The 23952-nt window shown below is 42.6% G+C and overlaps 1 protein-coding gene across 5 annotated transcripts in view; it reads right to left on the bottom strand.

Annotated features, from left to right (window-relative positions):
- The window catches only part of unc5a (unc-5 netrin receptor A), a 113713-nt gene that overhangs the window by 48068 nt on the left and 41693 nt on the right, over positions 1-23952 (bottom strand). For all 5 annotated transcript variants that reach the window (XM_028959576.1, XM_028959574.1, XM_028959575.1 and 2 more), the window contains exon 2: positions 4966-5187. In XM_028959576.1, the coding sequence (XP_028815409.1) occupies positions 4966-5187 (222 nt within the window). The remainder of the gene's footprint in view (positions 1-4965; positions 5188-23952) is intronic.

The following is a 23952-nucleotide window of genomic DNA, read 5'->3' on the forward strand; positions in this document are numbered from 1 at the left end:
TTTATTTTCTAAAGTTATATATAGAAAATTAACAGGCTCGAATTACCATCAAAGTCATGTTGTGAGCCAAAAAAAAAAAATGTAATTACTAATTTGCTGTAAGCTTCAGGTCGAGCTGAAATGGACTTGTGTGGGAGTCGAGACCAGGCGAGAGACAGGGAGAAGAAGCAAGAGAGAGAGTTGGGGGCGTTGCTGCCTTCATCGCTGTGCGATCGACAGCAATTTCACAAACCCCATTCCGCTAATTGCAAATTATTCAATTATGCACGCAAACTTTGAGCTATTACTGACTGAACTGGACCTCAACTCTCGAGTAAAGTTGGTTATGTGTTAGGAGGGTAATGTGCAATACCGTAGTCCATTGCCTGTCTTGTGTGCGTGGACGTTTCACTTAATTATTTTTCTGGCAAATGCACGGAAAGTGAGATGTTTTTCGAAGAAAAAAAAAAATATGTGCTGCTTGTGATTGGCTATTGCCTTACGGCAACCTAGAAACAAAGTAATGAATAGTGCTCATCCAGCAATCCTATTACAGTTCATGCAATGCAATTAGTAACGTGTAATGGATCACAACCTCACAGTGCAGAAATGCAATTTTAAAAACTCCAACCAGCTTTCCATTACGACCCTATTAGGCCATGCATCACTTTTATTTAACAAATCTAAAAAAACAGATACGTTTTGCGGTGATCTTTTTCTTATTGCACTCACTGTGCATGACCAGGAGCTGAAGAGCTGAAGAGCTGAAGGTGCACTGCAGACACAGTTGTTGGCGGTGACCTGCAAAAGGCGGCTAATGGAAGTCGCTGGCAGCTGCGGAGCTGCAACAATTGACCTTGCCATCTGCTTCTGGTGCCTCATAGCCAGATAGTTTCCCCATCAGCCATTCAGACAGGATGAAATACAATTCCCATTACAGCCAATGCGGCTATTAATGCATTATCAATTAGCCCCCATTGCTATTGATCGATGCATAGCAGGTGGTAGAAAACTGCCCTGTTCAGCCAGGAATGTGCCATCCTGTTCTCCTTCTCGCATTTCGGCTCGTTCATTATGATTTTCCACACGGGTTTATATGCTTTGTGATTAAATTGTGACCGGATCGTTCTCCAATACAGCATTAAGGATCAGGTTTAGTTGTGTACTGAGTAAAATGTGATGAAAATAATATTCCTTCTCTACCTGCCATTGCTTTTATTGGAAGAAATTTGAATAAATAATCATGGTGAATGTCTCTTCTTCCCACTCCTGCAATGGCAGGCGCCATCATCACCAGATAACAAGAGCCACTGTTCACATGGATCATCCGACTCCTTCTCCTTTACACTTTCAACCAATGAGAAACAAGACCACAAGAAACAAGAGGTACGAGTTCTGAACGTCCGCACGGAGAATTATATAGAAACGAACGGTCACGTTTAATCGAAGAGATTAGAGCCTGAGTGGACTTAATTATGCGCTCCTGCCGTGATGCAGACGAGCCGGCGAAGGCTCTCGCCGATTTCGGAGAATTGCCCATAATGCAGCGTGCCTCGGGCCATTCATTTTCTCTCTGCGAGACAAGCACATTCTCTCCATAATGTATAACCCGTAATTGCGATGGCATGAAGGGTCACTGCAATATCTCATTTGTACCTGGAGCCGGTGGAACGCCGAGCCTAAGGTTTGCTTAACGGGAAAAAAAATTAAAGCTCCTGAGCGAATCACTCCAGTTCATTTCAAAATGCAGACGGTGCTCGGGATTCTCACTATTATGCATGGTAGGCATATAATCACGTTGTTATTATATTATTAATATTGTTATTATTAGCAATATTGTTCCAACCTCAACAGTCTCTGTTGACTAGCTATATATCAGATGCACGTACACTACTGATTCAGACAAATGCAGCCTATATTGATCTTCTTTTGATATCTCTTTATTTGGTCTTCTTAGCACTTTCATGCCCTTTTTTGCAGGAAGAAGCAGCACCCCGGAGGAGATCAGAGAAGGGGAAGTGAATTAGGCCTTTGAGGACCCGCCAGAGACAATCCGACTAAGATAAGTTACTATGGGGAGGTAATGAGAACCAATAGACTCCTGGAGACAGATCGATATGGGACATAGCTGGGGAGAGAGGAAGGACAAATCGCGACATTATTTTCAGTCAAATACTTGCGAAGGACTTGAGGCGGGCTGACGGCCCGATGGACTGCAGGGTTGTCAATAGCTTGAAAATAGAAAAGAAAGAAAGAAGTCTGCTGCAAAAAGAAGCCTCCTACGCACCCGTACCGGCTGCACAACTTATACAACAGCAGCAGCCAAAACAAGCATCGTGCCTGCATAAATAAAAAGTTGCACTGTTTTACTTTACACATTAGGTAATATTTGTTACGAAATGCTTCAAGGTGGCGTGCTGAGTGCGCAGCAATGCTGCTGTACCAGCTTGGCATTAGATCCGTTCCAAATACACTCATGCACAATTGTTCTCAGTAGCCATCATCCTTCGCCGTGCGGCTCTGATCGTGCTGGTCTGTGCTAAAATTACACCCCTGCATCACGATGTCCTCGCTCGTTGCCATAAACAAACACTTATGACTAACATTACTCCTTCGTATAATTGCACAGGGCTGGCATCCGCGGTAAACAACTTTGACAAAAGTCCCTTGCTGATGGTGCAAGGACTTGACGTCCCTGTCTGGAGGGATACCTGTCCGTTCGCACACCTCTCAAGAGTGCATGCGGCTGGAAGAAATCGATATTAATACCTTGGAAAACCTATACTGCCAGACACCGGCTTGTCCTTCATCTCAACGCGGGCTTGGCTGTGGAACATTCATCATCGATGCGGAGCCCAGGTGGGAGCGCGAAGCTGGTCTGGTGTGGAGGCCGCGCTGCGTCGGAACACCGTCATCAACTTTACAGAACTGGCCACACCGCTGGCCATCGATTGGACAAGAGGCATCTCTCGTGATATCAGCACCCTGACCACATCTCACATTAAAATGATCATTTTTACAGAATGCCGTTGCTTGGCAACAGTAAGAACAGCTAGATCATAGGTGGACCAAAGCCTTTGTTGTCACGGCCATTCATAAACAGTTGAAATGAGGTATAATTACTGTGAAATGCACTTTATGTGTTTCCGTTCTGGACTGTGTAGCGGTTGCTTTAATCAGTTATTGCTTAAATAACCATATTAATAAGCTCATTACAGGCTCGTGAAGAGCCATTAAAGTATCAATATTTGAATCTGCAGCTGTAAACATGCAGGTTTACAGTGAATACCATGTTTTATGGTTCAATAACACGATGCTATGTTTTGTGTCCATTTGATTTCTTTTCCTTTTCCAAAGAGTTAGAACTCAGGCTGCACCAATTCTGAAGCTGTGGGACTACAGACATCGATGTTCCTCCAAGGAAATAAAGAAATCTTCGTTTTTAAAAATGCTTTCACAACCTTTTAGTTGAAAATAAATTTTCACTGATATACTGTCCAAATAATAACTATATGGACACCAAATACCAGCATCAGATCAGTGATCGGATCTGAGTGAAATGGAGGTATGTGAACCAGTGGAATGGATAAACACGGCAGAGTAGTCACCTTAAACACTCATAAACATCTTCAAGCAATTTTGGGGTTTTAAAAGGGTAATCTTGCACAAAACTGACAGAAAAAAATTGCCTAAATGATGCCATGATATCTCTGTGACTTCTTTTCATGTCCTTGGTGAAAACAAGTAATGAGAACACAGCAAAAGTGCCTTGCGCTGATGACTGCTTTTTCGTCCGAACGGCTTACATGCCTGGCATTCACAGTCAGCTGTCAGCAATTGTGAATTGGGGGTTTTCAGCTACCGATCACTTCTGAATCACGGCACACGCGCGGCGCGCATTTTTATTTCCGAAGGCCGGGCTTGGCACGGCAGCAGCAGCAGTACAAGCCCATCATTATTGGAATGCGGAGAGGCATCCGCAGAGACGTGTGAGTTTATGGCGGCCGAGACAGACAGAACGATGAGCCGAATGCCCGTCTGATGACAATAAACAATCACAAGCGCGAACGTCGGCGCTAAACGTGACATCTGCCCACGAACGTCAACGCAACCCATCCAGGAAGTCAACTCATTGCTGCGTACAAATGAGCCCGGAGCTGCTCTCCAAGCCACACATAGAGACTTTAGACGTCTTAAAGATGTTTAAAGTTGAAAAGCAGCAGATTTAAATTAGAAACCGTTTCAAATTACTTTCAGGAGGTGTTATATGTGTTTTAACAGTTATTGCATGTGATTATTTCAAATGTCATATCCCCACCTCTCCGCGGCAAGATTAGAACTACCAGGATACCGATATACACTAATAGCAGACTATTTTCTCTTTAATTAACATTTACATTCATATACTTTATTTCCCTTGACAACTGCCTCCAAGGTAGCCACTTCACTGTTAACTAAAGTTTTGTGTGTCACTAAAATACAGTTATGAACATTTAATGCATTTAATTACAATGTAATTTTCTTTTTTTTTCTCTTTTTTTTGCATAAAATGTGTGGAAAATTAATGCAATTAATGAAATTGTCAGGTGTCTGACCTGACACAGATGCTAAATTCATCCTAGCCAGAGGCAATCCCTGCTTATAATTGAAGGGCTTATAATTATAATGCTGGACTATTTCTGATGACCAGGTCATCTCCCCGTCACTCCCTGTCTCAGCCTCTTTCCAACACTCAGCTCTTTTACAGTTTTAAATATGTATCATAGCAATGTGTATCATCACAACTCACAAATGGGAATTTTTTGATTGTTCAGTTGATTTGATCAATTGAATGACAACCATATTTCAATCGCAAATTATATAATCAAGATTGCGCTACATTTCCTCCATACACACCTAATAGCATCTAAATATATTGACTATTTCACATCCATACAGAAAGCAGCGGGATATACAGTTTATACTGTAAAGCAAACAAATGTTAACCTGTAGCAGGATCAACAGTGCGCTCGATCAGGTGGTCGTCCTGGTGGACCCACTCGCCATTGCACTTGAAGTAGATCTGCGTTGCCGGCGTGGACCGGCAGGTGAGCGTCACCGGCTTGTTCTTCACAATGTAAACGTCATCGGGCTCCACCAGGAAGTGGGGGAGCAGGTCCGAGAACGCCACGGGCAGCGGGTGTGTCACGGTAGCAGCGTGCTCCGCACCTGGAACGACCAAAACGATAATGAGAATAATTTTAATGGGTTTTTAGGACAGTGTGTATTTATGCATATAAACATGAGGGGAGAAAAAGTATTTTAAAAACCTGTGCAATAATGAATATGCCCAGACACGTAATTTAATTTGAATTTATTGAGAACGTTTGAAAGAAAATAACACACGGCCTGCTCTGAAAGCCCTTGTGAGTTGGCCTTGCCTGCAGCGGAACAGCCCATCTCTCCCTCTCCTCGGCTGTTAATCACAGCCTTTTAAGATCGGCACGATGATGTAGTGCGGCCCATAAATCCCCTCCCAGAGTGACCAGTGCACCTCGCAGCGCACTCCCGGGGCCCCCTTACCCCGAGTTTACCTCCGTGCTCATTAAGCCACACAAGACAAAGGCACAATGTGACAGACAGCCGGGCCCTTACTGACATCCCTGGTCATTTCATGGCTAAATGGATACGTAAATATTTTATTGTGTTAATTGATTATTATAATATAATGAGCATTATAATATCCAAAATCCAAAAATGTCAACGTGAGACGAGGACCGTTTCATTTTCTGGTGGCTGAATCTGTATTTCTGCAGCTTCATTTGTTAGGAGCAATGTTGTTCTGTTCCCTGTAATTAGAACTGAATTGCTAATTTATCCTTTCCACCCACAATACAGCACAACAATTAAGCATCTTTGTGCTCTATATTTACATTTTTATTCACACCATCTTAAGCACGCCAGAGACGTACTGTTTATTCCCACTTGGGGTAAAAAATAATTAAATATATATATCCATTTTGGAGGACGCTAAATGACTAGCCTTTAACTAGGCGGGCCTGGGCGCCATCAGAAACTGCACCGCGGTGATAATGGCATTCATTTCGTCTCACCTCATACTTCACTGTCTGTTACTCACCGCTGAAGGCGGGGGGGGGATGAAATGGCCTGCAGGGCTATCCACTAAGCTGACAATGACAGGTAAAGAACAAAAAAAGATGGAGGGCACCCAATGCAAGGGCCAGATGCACTGGACCCATCAGCACGATCCCCGGGGAAACCGCTAAAAGCCACAAATAAAATGCACTTTACCGCGGCCTCTTATTAATTTACTACTGGGAATTGAATATTGGTGACGGGCCGGGCATTTACGGAGCGGTACATCAAGCGCCTTGGCACCGCAAAGGGCCCCATTCTTCATAATGAAAGTGGCGCTCGCCGCGCTGACCTCGACCAGCTTCGTCCCGCAGCCCCGGGGTCACGGGGTAATATCAGGCATCGCCATAAACCGCGGCCCACGTCAGCACAGAGAAATTACCCAGCAGGCACCACGCGTGTCATATTAATGTCTCTCTTCACAGGTCCCCCGTTCGTCATTGTGCTTGGGCGCGCCGGGTCCCTGCTAATTCATCAGAATGAGATACGACGGGGGGTGTGGTGAGCGGGGGGGCTATTGAACTCCCTCTAATGCGGCATGTACGCATTTAAGTCTTAATGAAAATTAAATGTTCTGTGTCCGACGAAAGGCATACATCACTTATCGGTTTGCTGTCCCACTTTGCATGGTTCTGTTATTATACTCAGTTTTAAATTGAAAATCATTAATAATCCGTGTTCTGCCCAAATTTGCCTCTTTTTTTTCCACATTGCATTTCTATATTCTTTATTTTTATTCCTCATTTCACTGGAGCTTCCCCACTTCACATTACACGCAACGTATAGGCAAACAAATAATCACATCTAAAATTTAAGTATACATTTTGGCATTGCCGGTTCAAATGGGATGGTTAGCAATTCAGGCAACATTTCAAATCCCTGATGGTCTTTATGTTTCATTTACTGCTTACGCCAGTGCATTTTTGCCTAAAATATTGAAACTGAGAAGGGTCCCTGTGTAAATCACAAGCCTGTACTCTCAAAACACAAAGCGTCGGCGTCAACGTTCGACAAAGTTGCTCTAGACATAACTCTGCACTAAGTGACATTTGGCACCTCCATAGTTAAAAAGTCGGCATGGGACGTGACGAACCGTAAGTGGAAATGTGAAGAGTCTGCATGGGACCACGTGGCCTGAAGTGCACCGTCAGGTTCGGCTTTTCACACACAGACGGTTCGCTTAAGAGCTTATCTGTGCGCAGGCGGCCCTCACTTTAGAGTTGCGCGTATCCCCATCTCAGCAGACCTGTCACATCCATGGTGCATAACTTTATAATGAAGGAGAGTGGAATTAATGCAAAATGTCGACGACAACACAGAAACCACGAACAGTTTCAAAGTTAAAGGAATATACACATGCACATTTATGAGTAATAACTGAGTAATGTGCAAATTAGCATAAAAGAATATGCTTCCAGTGTGAACAGGAAGCTGATTTGATTGTAGATGCAGTAGGACTGAACCTACACCCACCTATACCCGTCATCACTGACCCTTCTGTGTGTTTCTAACATGATCAAATTAAAGAGGCTTGTTCATAGAAATTGGCTCTGATTTAAAGGGTTTATAGAATAATAATAATAATGGAATACAGGCCTAAGTGAAATGTGAGTTTAATAACTAATAATTAACTCTGACAGATTAATTGCACATTTCAAAAAGGAAATCTTTCTTCCTATAGGTTTGTATAGCAATTTCAATTGCCTTATGCCATTGCTTGGAAAAGCGGAATATGGTGATTTACCATGTTACAACGTTGCTCCACCCAAAGGACATGTGATGTTTTTGACCTTGGCTAATCATACCCTCGATAAAGTCCATCAAAAGGCTCAGATATAAATACCTGTTCTCCTGGTTATGTAAAAAGCATATGGTTAAATCTCAAAGCCGAACAGGATCACAGGCTGTCCATATACATTTTCCTCGTCGAGTGAAATTAATTATTCATGAAGGCAGGTTTTACACCTGCCAAAGCTTACAAATTAAATCCGTTCCGAGGCGCTGATACATCGTCCGCACGCACTCCTATTATTAAGAGATTCAAAATCGCCTACCACCCTACACAAACACAGAGAGGAAAAGGCATCCACACTGAACTGCATCCTCACGGATCGATGTCCAAATCAAATAAAAGCCATTATGAGCTTAACCCTTACATATGAAACATGAACTATTAATTCAAAAGCCAATGAGTGATAAAGCATCATTTGAATGTAAACATCTACATTATGAGTCTGCAATTAAATTACCTTTTCTGTGATGGTGAAAAAGGACAGGGTCAAGCAAATGAGATTTATGAAAAAAAGCCATAAAAAATCACATTCACAAATGCACAGCTATTCAGGAGGTCACAGCAGATTATATTCAATTACAAAGACATTACTTATTCATGTAAATGTTTTCATCTGGGCCATGTTGTTATGCTCTGTTCCCTCAACCACTTTAGTGTTTGGCAAGATGGCTTAAAACTACTGATCTTCATCCACGTTCATTTGTGGTTTAGAATTCTGCATAAGAACAGACAAATGTACTGATTATGAGCTGAGATTACTTATCGTGGGTTATACCCGGTTATAACTTCTCATGTAGTCAATCAAAATTAATACATTCACTGAGATTTAGCTCATTTATCAAAGATAAATACTACTACTAACAATAATAATAACAACAATAACCATGATCATATTTTAAGGCCAGAAAGGCCATATACTGTAGTCATGAAATATTCCTAACAAGCATTTCCTCCCTATAACAATGTCCTAATGTCAAATCCTGCAATTTCAAATGTGCTCAAATTTTCTCCAGCCGATTTCCTCATTCACACTTGCCAAATTGTCCCTGTGAGGCATTTTATTCATACTGCATAAAACATTTCGTCAAGTTCCTCAAAACATGATTCAACCGTGTGTATATTCTATTCTAACTAGTGCAATGTAACAATGATACATCACATAATAATAATAGGATACTGTCTTATTAAATGTCTTATTAAATCAGATAAAAAAAAAAAAGTGCCCAGAAGCTATGTTATTATTTTTAGTTTAGTATTTAAGAAGCAGTGCGGTCTCCTGATGAAGGATCCTTCACACCTCACGTCCAAATAAACCGGCGATGCTCATAACGCTGAACCCATGTGGCCGACATGAAAGGGATTAGGTCACGTTTGGCTTCTCCTGAACGGCCCCTCTGCATGTCGTGCCCTTTCGGAGCCAATTAAATTCTTTTATCATTGCTGTGTCCCCGAAGGAAGGCATCATTGAACAATCACCGGGCATGATCTACATCACAATGATGAACGGTGGCTATAACATGTGTTTTATGGCGCCATCAGCTCTTTACAATGTCTTCAGAAATTAATTTAATTAAAATTACTGCCTGGAATATTAAACTATTTCATGTGCCACTGATTTAACAACATCAACGACATCCGTAACGAAAGCTGTGGTCCACTGCAATTCATATTCATCTTTGCCGTTTTTCTGCTCTCATCATTCCTCCAGCAGGATATTACATTATTTTGCTCGGATTTGTAACCCAAAAGCACTTCTGCATGGGGACACTATTACTGGTACGATGAATGAACTGCCCAGTGCACAAGACGATGCCATTTGACCTGGGGACAGTAAATGTCAGCTGTAATCCAAACAGCAGTAGGACTGATCTGATAATTGTCACCAGACAACAAATATTTGCTCTTCGGCTGGTGGTCAGGCATTCAACCCTCCTCAAAAACAGACAGAAAATCCATAAAACATCCATGATATCAATCAAACGGAGCTTTCCAGAGACGCTCGAATAATAAAAAAAAACAGACCCGTGACAGATTTCTGTGCCTGAATAAGAATGGAAATTTGCTCTCAGTGGATGCCGCAAACAATCTAATTTTAAAAAGATCTAAGCGATCTGATTTAAATGTTTTCCCAACTGCACATCTGCTTTTTCCGAGATCGGCAGCCAAAAAGTGGCTTCTCTCACCAACGGAGGCGTGGTCTGCCACCGCTCGACTCTCGCTCATCTGCCCAGGCAGGTATCGTCCAGAAATCTCCTTATTACGCGTTTCCGGGGGCAGCGAGGGATGGCCTGAATGCAATCCAGACTAGAAAGCTCCATCACGGAGAGCAGGGGAGCACCTGCCGCACCAAAAAAAAATACTGACATTTCTTAATTAAACCTGAGTGCTTATATTTCACAAGTACACTTTACGTGGTGAACATAATGTGAGTATTAATCAAACATTTTTCCATTACAGTGAGATTTTCATTTGCAACAAAATACATGAAACATTACAAAAATTGTTCAATACCTTTAGATTTGATTATTTTATTGTCATTGTCAGAGCATTCAACGAAAAAAAGATATTTTCATGCAAATGTGAGGGTATTGGCGCTATCTGTCACTTATTGGGACGCTAATATGTGTAGCGGTTATTTGTAGTGTAGTTTCCTTACTTTTTTGTAGAAAAATGTTCATACGGCAACAACTGATAAAGTTCTGATACTCAAATTGCTGTTTTGTTAAGCGAATGCCCCAGTGCCAAAGGGCACCAAAAAATACTGATCATCATGCACTCACACACAAATGTAAGAAGGTAAAATTTAAACTCACATCTTCGCAATTTTGGTTGGAGTCTGGAGCCATGCGTCTGACACGTTGCGTTATACAGCAAATATACAGAAAAAAATATACAGAGGGAACTGCTAAGGATAACTTTTTGCATACTCCTAGCTCACTAGCAAGTAAAAATATATGCAAGTATTTATATAGTAACAGTAAACTACATTGGTTCATGTATTCTTTACATCTAAGAGCAGTACACGAGTACACTAGTTTGTACAAGACATATATACTTCAATTTTTCTTCTTCAACAACCTGTGGAATTTTGCATGCAATTTTTGTTTTTCCCTGCAGAGTGAACGGGCATGGTGAATAATGGGTTGGAGGCTTCCATGGCTCTAAAAGGCCAATCGCGAAGCCGGCAGGAGGCAATCCATGGTGCAATGAAGGGTTTATTTACTTGCTCCTCCTGCTGCTGAATTGGAGAGGGCGAACCACGCTTAAGGTGCAAAGCCCTAATGAGGGTCCCGACGCTGCTCAACAGATGTCTGCATGTTTCTGATTTAATCTGCCGTTTACTCCCAGTGTTCCTTTTTTTTTTTTTAGCACCTTGAGGAGACCTTCCTTTCGGAAGCGCGAGTGACACTGCTGTAGTCTGCCTATGTAACCTTTAATGACAGTGCGGGGCTTTAGAGTCATCCGGCAACAAACCGAAACACGAATTTGCGTTTGAGCGCAAGTCTCTCCTCTCACTCCGCTCGCTCTGACTCTGGCAGGATTCTGATTTGAATGGTCGCAAAAAATGATTGAAACTGCGAAAAGATGGAACTAGGCAATGATATGATTCAAACTGATCATAAAATTCTGCGATGAGTTAACAGTTCTTCTGGCTACAACGCGACCAATGAATCAATATGGCTTCATGATTCAACATTTTTAATGCTAATCTCCCTGCGAGCCACGCAACCCAATAAATTATAACATTATTTCAGAATTTAGAATTCTCTGTGCCTTTGTGACGTCCCTTAGTTTCTTAGCAAAATTGATCCAACTACTGTACGGTGGCCTAGCAGGTAAGGAAGTGGACTCACAATCGGGTGGTTGCCGGACGGCCAAGGTGCCACTGAGGTCCTTGATCAAGGTACAGCATTTACCGGATGCCCTTATACAGAGCGACTTACAATCAGTAGTTACAGGGACAGTCCCCCCCTGGAGACACTCAGGGTTAAGTGTCTGGCTCAGGGACACAATGGTAGTAAGTGGGGTTTGAACCTGGGTCTTCTGGGTTTGTTACCCGCTAGGCTACTACCACCCACCTGTCCCCACACACTGCTCCCCGGGTGCCTTTCATGGCTGCCCACTACTCACCAAGGGTGATGGTTTCAATACAGAGGGCATAACACATTTTGTTATGTCTTTGGTCTGGTTCACTGCTTGACACCCGTCAATTGTATACAGAGGATCTATACTGGCATTAAGACGACCCCTCAATACACCGGCTTTGGAGGTATAAATCCACACAGTGTACTGGCATTCTCCAACCAGAGGCATGATGGTGCTTTGAGGATAAGCAGCTTCTAGACCTGGCTGTCTCCTTAATTTGCCGACACGTTCATACTGTTTTAAAATCGGGGGGGCCGTCTACATAAAACGTCCTTGAAAACATCACACACCCCGTCCTGACATGTTTAATCGGCCTCTGTCAGCTCTGTTGCTGCCTGTGATGTCAAACGAGAGGTGGAGAGTTGATGGATCGCCCAACTCCAGAGCGGTACCTTTCACACAGCATGGTTTGCAACAATGAGTTAGGCCTACAGCGACAAATAAAGCCAAAAAACCATAAATACAATTCCAAGTACATTCGCACAAAGGCACGGCACACGGCAATTTTCTCACAATGACAGTTCTTGATTGACTGGAACATTAATTTCACAGCTAAACAAGTTCAATTAGACTGAGAGATCAGAGATTAGGGAATCACAGATACTGAAGAACTTTTGCTTTCTATACCCTTTGGATCGTGGAATAATTACACATTTCACCTCCAGCAATCACAAAGGCCAGTGGATGTGATCAAAGATGCAAATTCTCTGCAAAGAGAAAAATTATTTGAAGTGCACATCAATTTTTAATTGTTTTTTTTTTTTTGCTTAATTCAAACGTCAGACTGCCTTCATTAAGAAGCTCAAATGATAGGGTCAAACCGTTTATTGGAGGGATCACAAGGGTCCACTTTCATATCATTGAAAAAAATAGATGACCAATTACGGCAGTCACAAAGTCAGGCCTGTGTGTGCCTATGCAAGAGATTTTAACCACTAGGTGTTAGGCAGGGCTAATAAAACCAGGGCAGTTTAATTTTCTCGGCATAAATGGTCATTATCGGGCCTTGGGAAGGCTTTAATCCTACTAATCACTAAATATGACACCTGAGAACCGACCGCAACTCCTCGGAGATTGCCCATCATCCTACCTGGGAGCGCTAGATTGAGTCGTTAAAAGAAGTCTCTGCGGTGCTAACGCAACCTGACTTTAAGCAAATTCAATCACGCTCGCCGCTACGTCCGTCCCCGCCTATCAGGCCTTCCTCCTTCCTCCATCCATCCCGCTCGCATTATTATTCGTGTATGGTACACCTTGCCGGATGTGAATTTTAAAAGAAAATGAGTTGATTACAGCTCACGACGTCTGAGCGGCAAAAAAACGAATGGCAGCTTTAAGTCTTTGGAAAGGATGTTGGCGAGGAAAGGAGAAAGGGAAAGGAGGAGAGGAAAAAAGTCAGGAAACAATTTAGATTAGCATTTTAATCCTTTATCTAATTACTGGCTATCCCTAGGGTTGGAACGAGAGGCTTTGCTACTTGCATACCAGAGCATTAGAAGCAAGAGAACAATTTTAGCTTTGTTCGTAGAGGTAACATGCTTGAAAGTGCCGCAAAGTTCTCCATCAGTGTCACAATACTGTGATCTTCAGTGAAAGGAGAGAGAGAGAGAGAGAGGAAAAAGCAAGAATCACAAATCGCATGACAGTTTCACCAACCGTGACGACGTGCCGAAGACTAAAGTGCTTCGCAAAAAACAAAAGAGACATTTGAAAATAATGACTACTTCCCTGCCGCTGCAATTGCAGGTGAGGCTAAACAATTGGAGCTGCAACTTGTGAAACCCGTCACCCAGCCTCTTAACCGGAGCGCAGTTAGGCAGCGCGTCACGAGGAACGACTTGTGCTTAATTAGTGGAACAAAGAATCCAGGGGAACAACAGCAGCCAACAGGAGAACACAATGTAAGCAAAACATGTCTACATTATCTTGTGCTAATTGTTCCAGGAGGCGAAAACAGACCGGGCCAATTGTGGGATTCGCAAGGCTCAGATTTGCCAATAAACCCATAATAGACCTCTAATACATTAAATACATTTTCCGAATTTGGTCAGTATACTAAACTATGCATTTGGGCATTGTTATACTATACTACTACACTATACATTGGGCAGTGAAAGTGAAAGTGCAGTGATTGTCATTGTGGTACACAGCAGCACAGCACATCGTGCACACAGTGAAATTTGTCCTCTGCATTTAACCCATCACCCTGAGTGAGCAGTGTAATGCCTAATGTAGGCATTGCTAGTATGCACTGACGCATCTTTCATTGATTATTAGTGTGTGTGTGTTTGTATGTAGGTTTTGTAGGTAATCACAGTCATGACTGATACTTCAATGTCAAAGGCATCCCCATAATCTACATAAATAAATAAAACATAAAACAGACAATTGGTAGAGGCATTTACTAGCCCTTTATTGGTGTGAATTTATTTATGTCATCCAGAATATTGCTAGTGTGCAGTGAGGTGCAGAGCACTACTTTGAAAATAGTGCTAAATAATAAATACATACTGCTTAGTCTTCTTATTATTAAGTAGATATATACACTACTTGTGCATGTGTGCTTTACAATGTAAAAGTTAAGCGATGGTCATTGTGATACACAGCACAGCACATGGTGAGACAACGAAATGTGTCCTCTGCTTTTAACCCATCACCCTGAGTGAGCAGTGGGCAGCCATGACAGGCGCCCGGGGAGCACTCGGTGGCACCTCAGTTCAGGATTTGAACCGGCAACCTACCGATTATGGCCACCACTGCCCCAAATGTGATCCACAAGTAAATCTTGGATATCTACGGCATTATTTGATTCTGACATTTCAATGTCATTTTCTAACGTAGGTAATTTAGGTAACAGCTCGTATTAGCATAGAAAAGAGCTGTTGCCTCCTGCAGTCCGCCGTGCCCTTCCAAAACTCCTGTCTGATTAAAGTTATCTTTATTTGAGACGGGCTCCGGCAGAAAACTGGCAGAGTTCTCCCTATGCAATGCTCGTTTGAAGAGTATGTAGCTGGAAATCTAACTGGCACAACACAGGTTTCTAACACCATGTGCTGAAAAAGAAACGCAGCAAATCAGCTGTCTCTCTCCATTGTGGCGAATTCCTCTGGTGTGACAACGTTGTCGTCATAGACAGACCCGTTTTTAGGAATGGGTGGGGGGGGGTACGGGACTCTATATGTGAGATTGGCGGAGGTGCAGAGGTTAGGGACATGAAAGCAAAACAGCGCCGGGACTTCGTGTGATAAGAGAAACCCTGTCTGGAAATAAAAGACAAAGGCAGGAGTCTGGTGTTGTGTATTCTCTGTGAAGCAGCGCTCCTGTTTCAGACCTGAATGCTTGTTTAAGGAATCAGTCAACAGCAGCTGAGGAAACCCAATTTCTACCCAAGCTGAATTCTGATTAAACTCGGCTTTTTTTTTTTTTCTTTCTTTCCCCCCCCCGCCCTCATCCCCTTATCCCCGGTCGCCCATTGGCTTGCTCTGATTTCACTAGCGGACTTGACCGTGCATGAATACAAATGAGAACGCGTATCGCTTTAAAGCTCGTAAATGCAACCCTCCTCCTGGGTGTCCCGTCCCAAATCCGGAGATCAAAGTTGGCTTGTCCGATACAAGCTGCAGAGCTGCACACCCGACACCTTCTTTGTCAGGAGGAGATAAAAAAAAAAGATTTCATGCAAATGCGCTGATGATAACACTTGTGCAACTGCATAAGTACCACCAACATCGGCCAAACATTAAGCACACATAATCCTGCACTTTACGCACTCACTGCGGCGGATACAGGGCCTGTTTTGGGCCAAGAGAAGTACCTCAATAAAGCTACACCGAGTACAAGCGCGAATTTACAATGTCTGAAAACGTTTTTATAAATTTGATCTTTCAATTTACAGATGCCCTCTGACCACAACTTAAATTGCAGCCTCAAGTGCAGGTGTTTTCATTAAACAACAACGGTTATGATTAAACAAGTTGTCAAGCTAATTCAATTAGCAACTAGCTAATTTAATTGTCTGTTCCAGACAAATACTTCCACCCATGTAAACTGTGATAATTAAATCAAATTAAACCTGAAGCATGAAGCAGAGGTATAACTGAAACGAGCGTATAGTTTTAATCGGTAAAATCACCCTCAGCATACTCAGTGGGCATATGCTAGTATGCTGATTGGAAAACGGCGTTAGCGCGTGCCAAGAGCACATACATGCTAATGTGCTAATTGGCATTTTTAGTCAGAAAAAAACATGTTTTCTTTCTCATGTTACACAGTGATATTTTGAGTATATTTTAGGTGGAATGGCTGGAGATCTGTAAGGGAGCTAAAGGTAACTGTAGCTGTCGAGTTAAATAAATATAGAAGGTGTGGGGGGGGGGGGAAGGAAACAGTATGTCCCCAGGGCCGGAGAAAAGTCAGAAGAAAGTAAAGCATTCTGCGCAGGTCGTCTTGACACCTGGCGCTACAGCGCTAGTCAAGCGTCCATTTATCTTGAACACCATGCAGTCCAAATCCCCCCAGATTAGTGCTAATGTCCGCTCTTATTTTTAATGATTGCCACTTCCACGAGGAATTAGGTTGGGAAACTGACCTCCTTTGGCCACTTGCTGGAGACGCTCAGCAGGAAATAATCCATACCTATTAGTAAGTAAAATGGCTCGCAAAATGCTTTCCATCATAGATTTCTGAGGGGTAATTTAACTCTACATGCTATGTATGAAATTGCCATTTCCTGCAAAAAAATAAAGAATCCTGTCGTAGTAATTTGCTTTTGAATTGGACTTTCCGTGGGCAGTATAATATTTAAGGAAGCTGCTGCTGAGGTACTTTAAGGACTTTAAAGGTACTTTTGGAACAAAAAAAAGTTCACATCAGAGGTTGTAGATTATTTAATATTTTACTCTCAATTACAATGATATGTTGATGCACATGGATGATTACTGCTAGTTTTAGTATAAGTAGTAGTAGGCTGTTGTCATAATCACCTTATATTATATCATGTCTCAATCATGCGTTCAAGCCTATTAAATGCAAAAAATGTGATTTAAATTGCTTAATACAGTAGCAATTTATTGCACATAATGAATTTATGTATTTTGTCTTCTGTTTGGCTGTATGAAGAAAATATCTAATTGCAAAAATGTACTTAATATCAGTTAAATTCTGCCATTATGATTTGCCGCTATCAAAACCGCCACATAGATATAAACATGCCTCCAGTTTAACCTAATGTGTATTATCAATTGCAAAAATTTACATACCTCTTGTGCTAATCTTACTATTATAACTATAACTATACACACACACACACACACACATATATATATTTGTTGTAAAATCTGTTGTACTGCATATTTGTTTTCATTTAAAATCGTGATGCATTGGTAGTCGTTAGCCTTATAAAACTGTAATAGAATCCAACTGAACTGGATCGAATCAGAAAACAAGTAAAGATGAACACTTCTATTATGCACGGCTTAAAATATGAGGAGTCATCAGTCACATTGGTGGAAATGACAGGGACCACGGGCTCCGTTCAAATCATCTGCAAGTAGGTGTTGCATCAGCACATAGGAAAGCGATGGAGATGTTGTGGATCTATGGGTAGAGCGGCTGAGCGGAAGAAATGAGTGTGCTCCAGTGAGAAAGTGTGTGTCTTGCCTCCTGGCAAGCAGTCAGTGCAGTTGCGTGGCTACCCTTATTTTGCCTTATTGGGACTGACGAACAGCTGACAGGCATCAAGATGAGGTGGCAGAGCAGTGTTATGCTGCTAATAACACCTCGCCATGAATTGGGTGGGTGGGGGGGGGCATGCTCTGCCTGATAACAAGGAAGCTACTCTGTGGAGGATGTCTGGAATTTTCTTTATCTCTCCTCCATGTTCCGGCCTCTCTCGCCCCCCCCTCGGGACAAGTTTATCTCACTGAGACGTTTTTGGTGGAGAAACACAATTTTTTTTTACTCCTTCACAGCTGTCACATCAATGATGGGTAATTTATGGCAACTGCACTGGCTAACTTTTCAAACAAGAATTTTCATTATTTTTCTTTTATGAAAAAGGCGGCGCCGCACACACTAACCTACTGGCGGGCCATGTGACCCTGGATGAAACAGCACAACATTTGTGCAGAAATTAAGCTGAAGCCCGCCATATGCCAACAACAGTCCCAAAATAAACAGGCCCCCAACAATCCCACAATGCCCTCTTTCAACACAAACCCGTGGGAGCTGAAGTACAAAAAAACAGTTGGCATTTAGATGTGCCCACTTATCCAGGTCAGGGTGGCAGGGAAGTTGGAGTCTATGCCAGCAGTCCGCTAGAGCACACAATCCCTCGTCAGGGTGCCGGTCCACACACACACACACACACATACTAAGGCTAATTCAGCTTCACTAATCTCCAAACCTGCATGTCAGTGGGAGGAAACTGGAGCAGTGGCAGGAAGCATGCACCAAGCGGAGAACATGCAGCCTCCATGCCGGGTGGGGCCACCTTGCTGTTGACACGAAAGATTGGCACATTCGGGTGCACACAGATATTTCTGTTTTCCAGCTTATTCTTTCAGATCTCCCTGTCTCAGTTTTGCGCTCCTTTCAAGTACCAAGTTTCAGCATGGTGCCTCAAACTGAAAAACAGCGCCTTTTGCCAAAAAGTGAAATCTGGGCCTCCTGTTGCTCTTAGCACACACTGTTCCCTGCCGCTCTGGTCAGGGGGCTTCCGACTCCCACCTATTACATCACATCCTGTTTTCTTTCTATTTCCCCGTCCTGCATAAGACCCAACTGTGGAAGAAAGAGATGTTTATAGCCACCATAACAGTACAGGTTCAATGTACATGCTCTATGTATAAGAGCCATCTCTCGAATGAAGATAACGTTCCACATCAGACTCATGTTCCACATCAGATAATAGCCATTGTCACATTGTCATCAAGCATAAAACACTTAAGGGAAGATTTAGATAGGAAATGAACACATAATAGAATGAGGAAAAATAAGTTAGTAACAGTGTTAAAATGACAAGCCTATTAGCCCACAACCTGAGTTCACGGCGAACCAGAATAGTTCAGGATTCGCTCAGCATCGGCTTCACGCCTCAAAGCCAGGAGCCGATAAAGAAATCAGAAGCTTCCGGAAAACTTGGGGAATAAACTTTTGAAAGGGCGTGCGAGAAGGAATAGCATAGTTTAGAGAGAGAGAGAGAGATGATCTCTTGGAACGGCATCAAGAACGTCCATTAATTTGCAAAAGCTAGTAAGATCACAAGCTCAGCGGCGGGGGAGGGCGTGGGCGGGGGTGTGATGGGTGGGAGGCGAAGAAAAAAGCCCCACCTCCGAAAGCCCATGCTGAGCTCGAGGCATAAAAAATTCTGCTGCGAAGCTCTTGAAAAGTTTAGGACTTTTGCAACACAGGTGAGACTTAGTAGTCTGAACAATAACCGTGAGCACGCTGGCCGAGCAACAGAACAAGAAAAAAGGGACAGCGCTATCAGCGGCCCTGAAAAGGGTGACCCCGTGAAGTAATGTGAGAAGAATGGAAATATCTGAAAAGACTCATCTGAAAGGAGTAAACAGAGCGACACATCCAAACATGCTGGGTACATACTCAGTTTAATTAGAGAAAAAAACCACCACGCTCGACCTAACGTAAAAGAGAATATTTGATAGCATTTACCAAGATTAAGAGCAATTGATCTGTCATAATTCATCCAAACCAGACACAATTCCTACGTAAACATGGAGGTGAACAGTGAACCAGTTCAGACTATGCATTCATTCCGGTTTATACCACTTTCCTGCACAATGGTGCTGAGGTGCTTGCGGTGGGTCTGTTTTTCAGCTTGTGATTAATCACAATTATTTCATTGCTTAATTTGTTAATACTTTCTTAATTTATTAGACAACTTTAATAAATTAATTATATATAGAAAAGCACACTATGCTATAGGGATGTGAGATCTAGTTTCTGAATACTTTGGGAACAAAATAAAATGATAGAGAAATTTTCCAGTGATCTAATACAAAATTAAACAAGATTTTTTTTTACACTTCACAAAGTTGAAAAGTGTCTGGTTGCCAAACTCTTGGCATCTGCTAGTGGTGAGAATAAATGAGGTCTGTATTAAAGGAGAAGATGCTGGTTGTCTAAATTAATAATGAGGAGTATTAAAACGGAATCAGCACATTTGCTTGTATGTGCCCAATATCAAAAGAAAAAGAAGGGAAAAAAGAGAATACTCTGGTGACTGTCAACAATTAAAGGGTATTTTTTTCCCCAAAAAACGTGCAAACCAGAGCTTTAGTTGAGCCTAAATGCATTTGATCTCAACCTTGCTAACAGGGTGGTACTCAAACCTACATGATCAGCTGTTTCGTTATTCTTTTATGTATGTATGTGTGTGTGTGTGTGTGTGTGTGTGTGTATATATTCATTATGCAAGATGCATCGCCCAGTAAAAATGAGGGTGCCCATCAGCAAGCCTGGTACCAGAGCAATGGCAGGGTTGTGCAGCGGGTGAAATGTGCCTCGGTGACAAATCGGAGTCCTAGAGGAGGCAGCCGGCAGATGAAGCATTCAGTGCTCCTAATGCCGACTCTGACAGCTACTGACAGCTGGCAAGCATGACAGCCCATTCCCTTCTTGCTTATCAAGACCCTCTGATGTTGCAGGAGAAATATGGCTCTCGCCGTCGCAGAAGGCAAAGCCACTGGTTTGACTAATACTTTCCTTCGCTTTAAGTGTGGGGGGGAAAAAAACGAGAGCTAAATGACTCCAGATGCTGCGGTTCTTTCAGATTCCGCCTTAACAGAATGTGCATCATTCTAGCGTTTAGTGAAATGAAAAATGAATTTTAATCATGAATATGTTTTGGGGAAGAAGCAGAGGAATTGCTTGCTTGAAATATTTTCTACATGAAACAAAATAGGTAGATTTTAAAAGTAATTTCAGAAGTAAACAAGGATAAATAAATTTATGAACCCCAACTTGAAGTTGCAAAGGCTTATCAGCATCCAGCGTCATACACGTAAGAACCACTAGACGAAGCAAACAAGCTTATAACCATATAAGGCCGTTAGATTTAACATCAATCAACAAAATGTGCTGTGCTTACGCAGACTTGGAACTTCTTCAGGAAGTTCATATTGATAGTGGCTCCTTGATGCCTCAAAATTTTAATGCAAACTCCAGAAAATCACTAATTGCAGTGATTTGTATAAGTTTCATGGTTGCGACTGACCCAATTCCAACAGCCAAAAAACCACAATGCAAAAATACAAACCCCTGAGGACAAGCAGTAACTCAAAATCTCCTCGTCCCACAGTTCCTTATGCTCCGGCACAGGAGGCTCACGGATACAGATCCTGAGAGCAGCATAAATCCTTAGTGGCCCTCTATGGTTCGTTCTGTGAAAGAATGCATTGTGCCTTCCCATTTCAGGTTTCTAATTAATTTCAAAAGGCGAGCAGTGCTAACTTAAATGAATCGCATGACCTTCAAGCTCTTTCTCCGTTCCATGTTTAACGGCGTTTTCTCTACACATGACTTACAGTGGGAATGCTGAGCGGTGGGAAGCGTTGGTAAATCACGATCTGTGCACGCGTGCCAGTCTGCTGGAAGGGTGTAAACACCCTTTGCCCTTTTATAGCCGCCGGCACTTTGCCGTGGGAGCGGATCTCGGACAGAGTGTTAGGGATGGAACTTTACCCATCCCAGCGCTTTGCGGTGGCCAGGAGCACTTAAAGAGAGTGGCGTTTTGTTTTTTTTCGCCGCGAGCCCGGGCCTGACGCCTCGTACACTTGTACAGTGCCGGCGCGCCGCTGTCAGGTGAAGCACGGCACTATTGATGTGGGCTGAATGGACCTCTCAGCGCGCGTTTGGCGTGGCATTTCAAATCACCGCGGACAGCTGGGAAAGGAAGGCCCCTGCACTTTTGCCATTTGAATGCGTGCTGCGCGGCAGTCACTGGTGCCTTATTTCCCCCCTCCTATCTAAATTATTGCAAAAGCAGACACTTTAATTGAGTTGTAAGACCTATTACAAAAGGTTGGACCATTATGGCGTAATTACAATCTTTATTAGATGCATCTCCTTTAGGGCAAATAGGTTTTTATCGCTTTTTTTTGCAATTATACGAACAATCCCAAAATATAACCATGAATCAGTGTTGCCATTTATAAAGTCGAGTGCTCAGCAAAAGAAAAAGAGAAGAAAGAAAAAACCAGTACGAATATATTTTCATATGCAGCACATATTCCGTGCTGCATTCTCGATGGCGCAGTGCCGAAGCTCGGGTTCAGCCTCTTAAAGGGGTCAAGGCACTTTTCGCGCCCGTGGCCATGAAATATCCCTCCCCATTCCTCATCTGCAATGCACCGGGAATGATGTATGGCGCCGTATTTATTGCGCCGGCCAGGTGGCCGGGCGAGGAAATTAAAAGGCGCCGTGGTTAGGAGGTGCGCTGGTGGGCTTTCTGCGGAGGGCAGGCACGCCAATTCACGACGATGCGTTAATGAAACGGCGTGCATAATTGGCCGAAATTGTGAAGGTGCCCCGGTCCCGTACTTGACTCAACAACCAAGAACTCATCGGGCGTGTGCCCCTGCTTTTCTGTTTGAGCAACAAAACAACGGCAGGACCATCCGGATGAAATGAGCACCGAAACCCATTTGTGGGGCCATGCTGCTGTACGGCCGACAGAGAGTAATTAGCAATGACCGCTTTCACTCCACGATGAATCATTTCCGTCTTGAGGGGGAGTCATGTCTTCCAGGAAGAGACGGGCCACATCCACAAGCATCACTGATTGGTCCGTGCCCTGATTGAGCATGAAGATGATGTTAATCGTGTACGGTGTTTACTTATGACAGTGTTTACTTATGCTTATGACCTAGTATCAGTAATTAGATACATCACTCTATATTACTATATTGCTATATTACTTTTGGACGAGGTAGAAATCACTTGGGCACAAGGGACATTTTACCCCCCCAAAAAACTTTCTTTTGAATTAAAAAAAAAATAAAAAAGTGATACACATGGATGACAGAAAACATAAATTTTTACATTTTAAAAATAGCCAAATGTGCTTTTTTCGCAACGACCACTTCTTTGTTTTCATTGTTAAGTCATTTGGTTTTTGTTTAATATCTCCAAACGTTCACTTAGGTTCTCGCTTCTAAAAGAGTCATACAGGTTCTTTTAAGAAATTACTTTAATAAATTCAACACTGCTGGACCGAGGGAAACTTGTGAGGTATGCCATGACTCTCCAGGACATTACAGCACCAAATGAGTATATTTCAACCGGAAGCATGGAATCCAACTTTTCCTGCAGAGGCACAGAGACTGGAGAACCTGGGACCAGCAGAACTGAAGATGTTCTGACAGCATGAGGACATTTTTGTTCTCCGTCTGCCTGGAATTGCTGTGATCTCTTTAGTTTCGAGTAGCATCAGGCTTGTTTGGCGGACTTATATATATACACACACACACACACACATACACACGCATGCACACACACTCACACACACACACACACACACACACACACAAAAACACAATATTTTTCTTGTGCCAAGCTTTTCTAAACACACTTTTTAAAATACAGGTTTTATAGAGTGTTCTTCAAGCTACAAATCTATGCGATTTGAAAAAATATGTTCCAGTCATTCAAGTATGATTTTTTTATTTTTTGTGCATAGATGGATGCCCATTGCTAACGTCCTTCACATGAAAGAAGCCGAGCAATAAATAAACAAGACGGTTGCTTGGAAGGAGAAAAATAATAGTAATAAATACTCTTTTAGCGTTGCTTTTCGAAAGTCTGAGGGAATAAAATATTCCCATTGAAGATGTTTCCAGTGTAACTGTGACGAAGCCATTACCTCCGTGTGCCAAACAGGG

Source organism: Denticeps clupeoides, chromosome 18 (assembly GCF_900700375.1).
Source record: "Denticeps clupeoides chromosome 18, fDenClu1.1, whole genome shotgun sequence".
In the NCBI taxonomy this organism is placed as follows: Eukaryota; Metazoa; Chordata; class Actinopteri; order Clupeiformes; family Denticipitidae; genus Denticeps; species Denticeps clupeoides.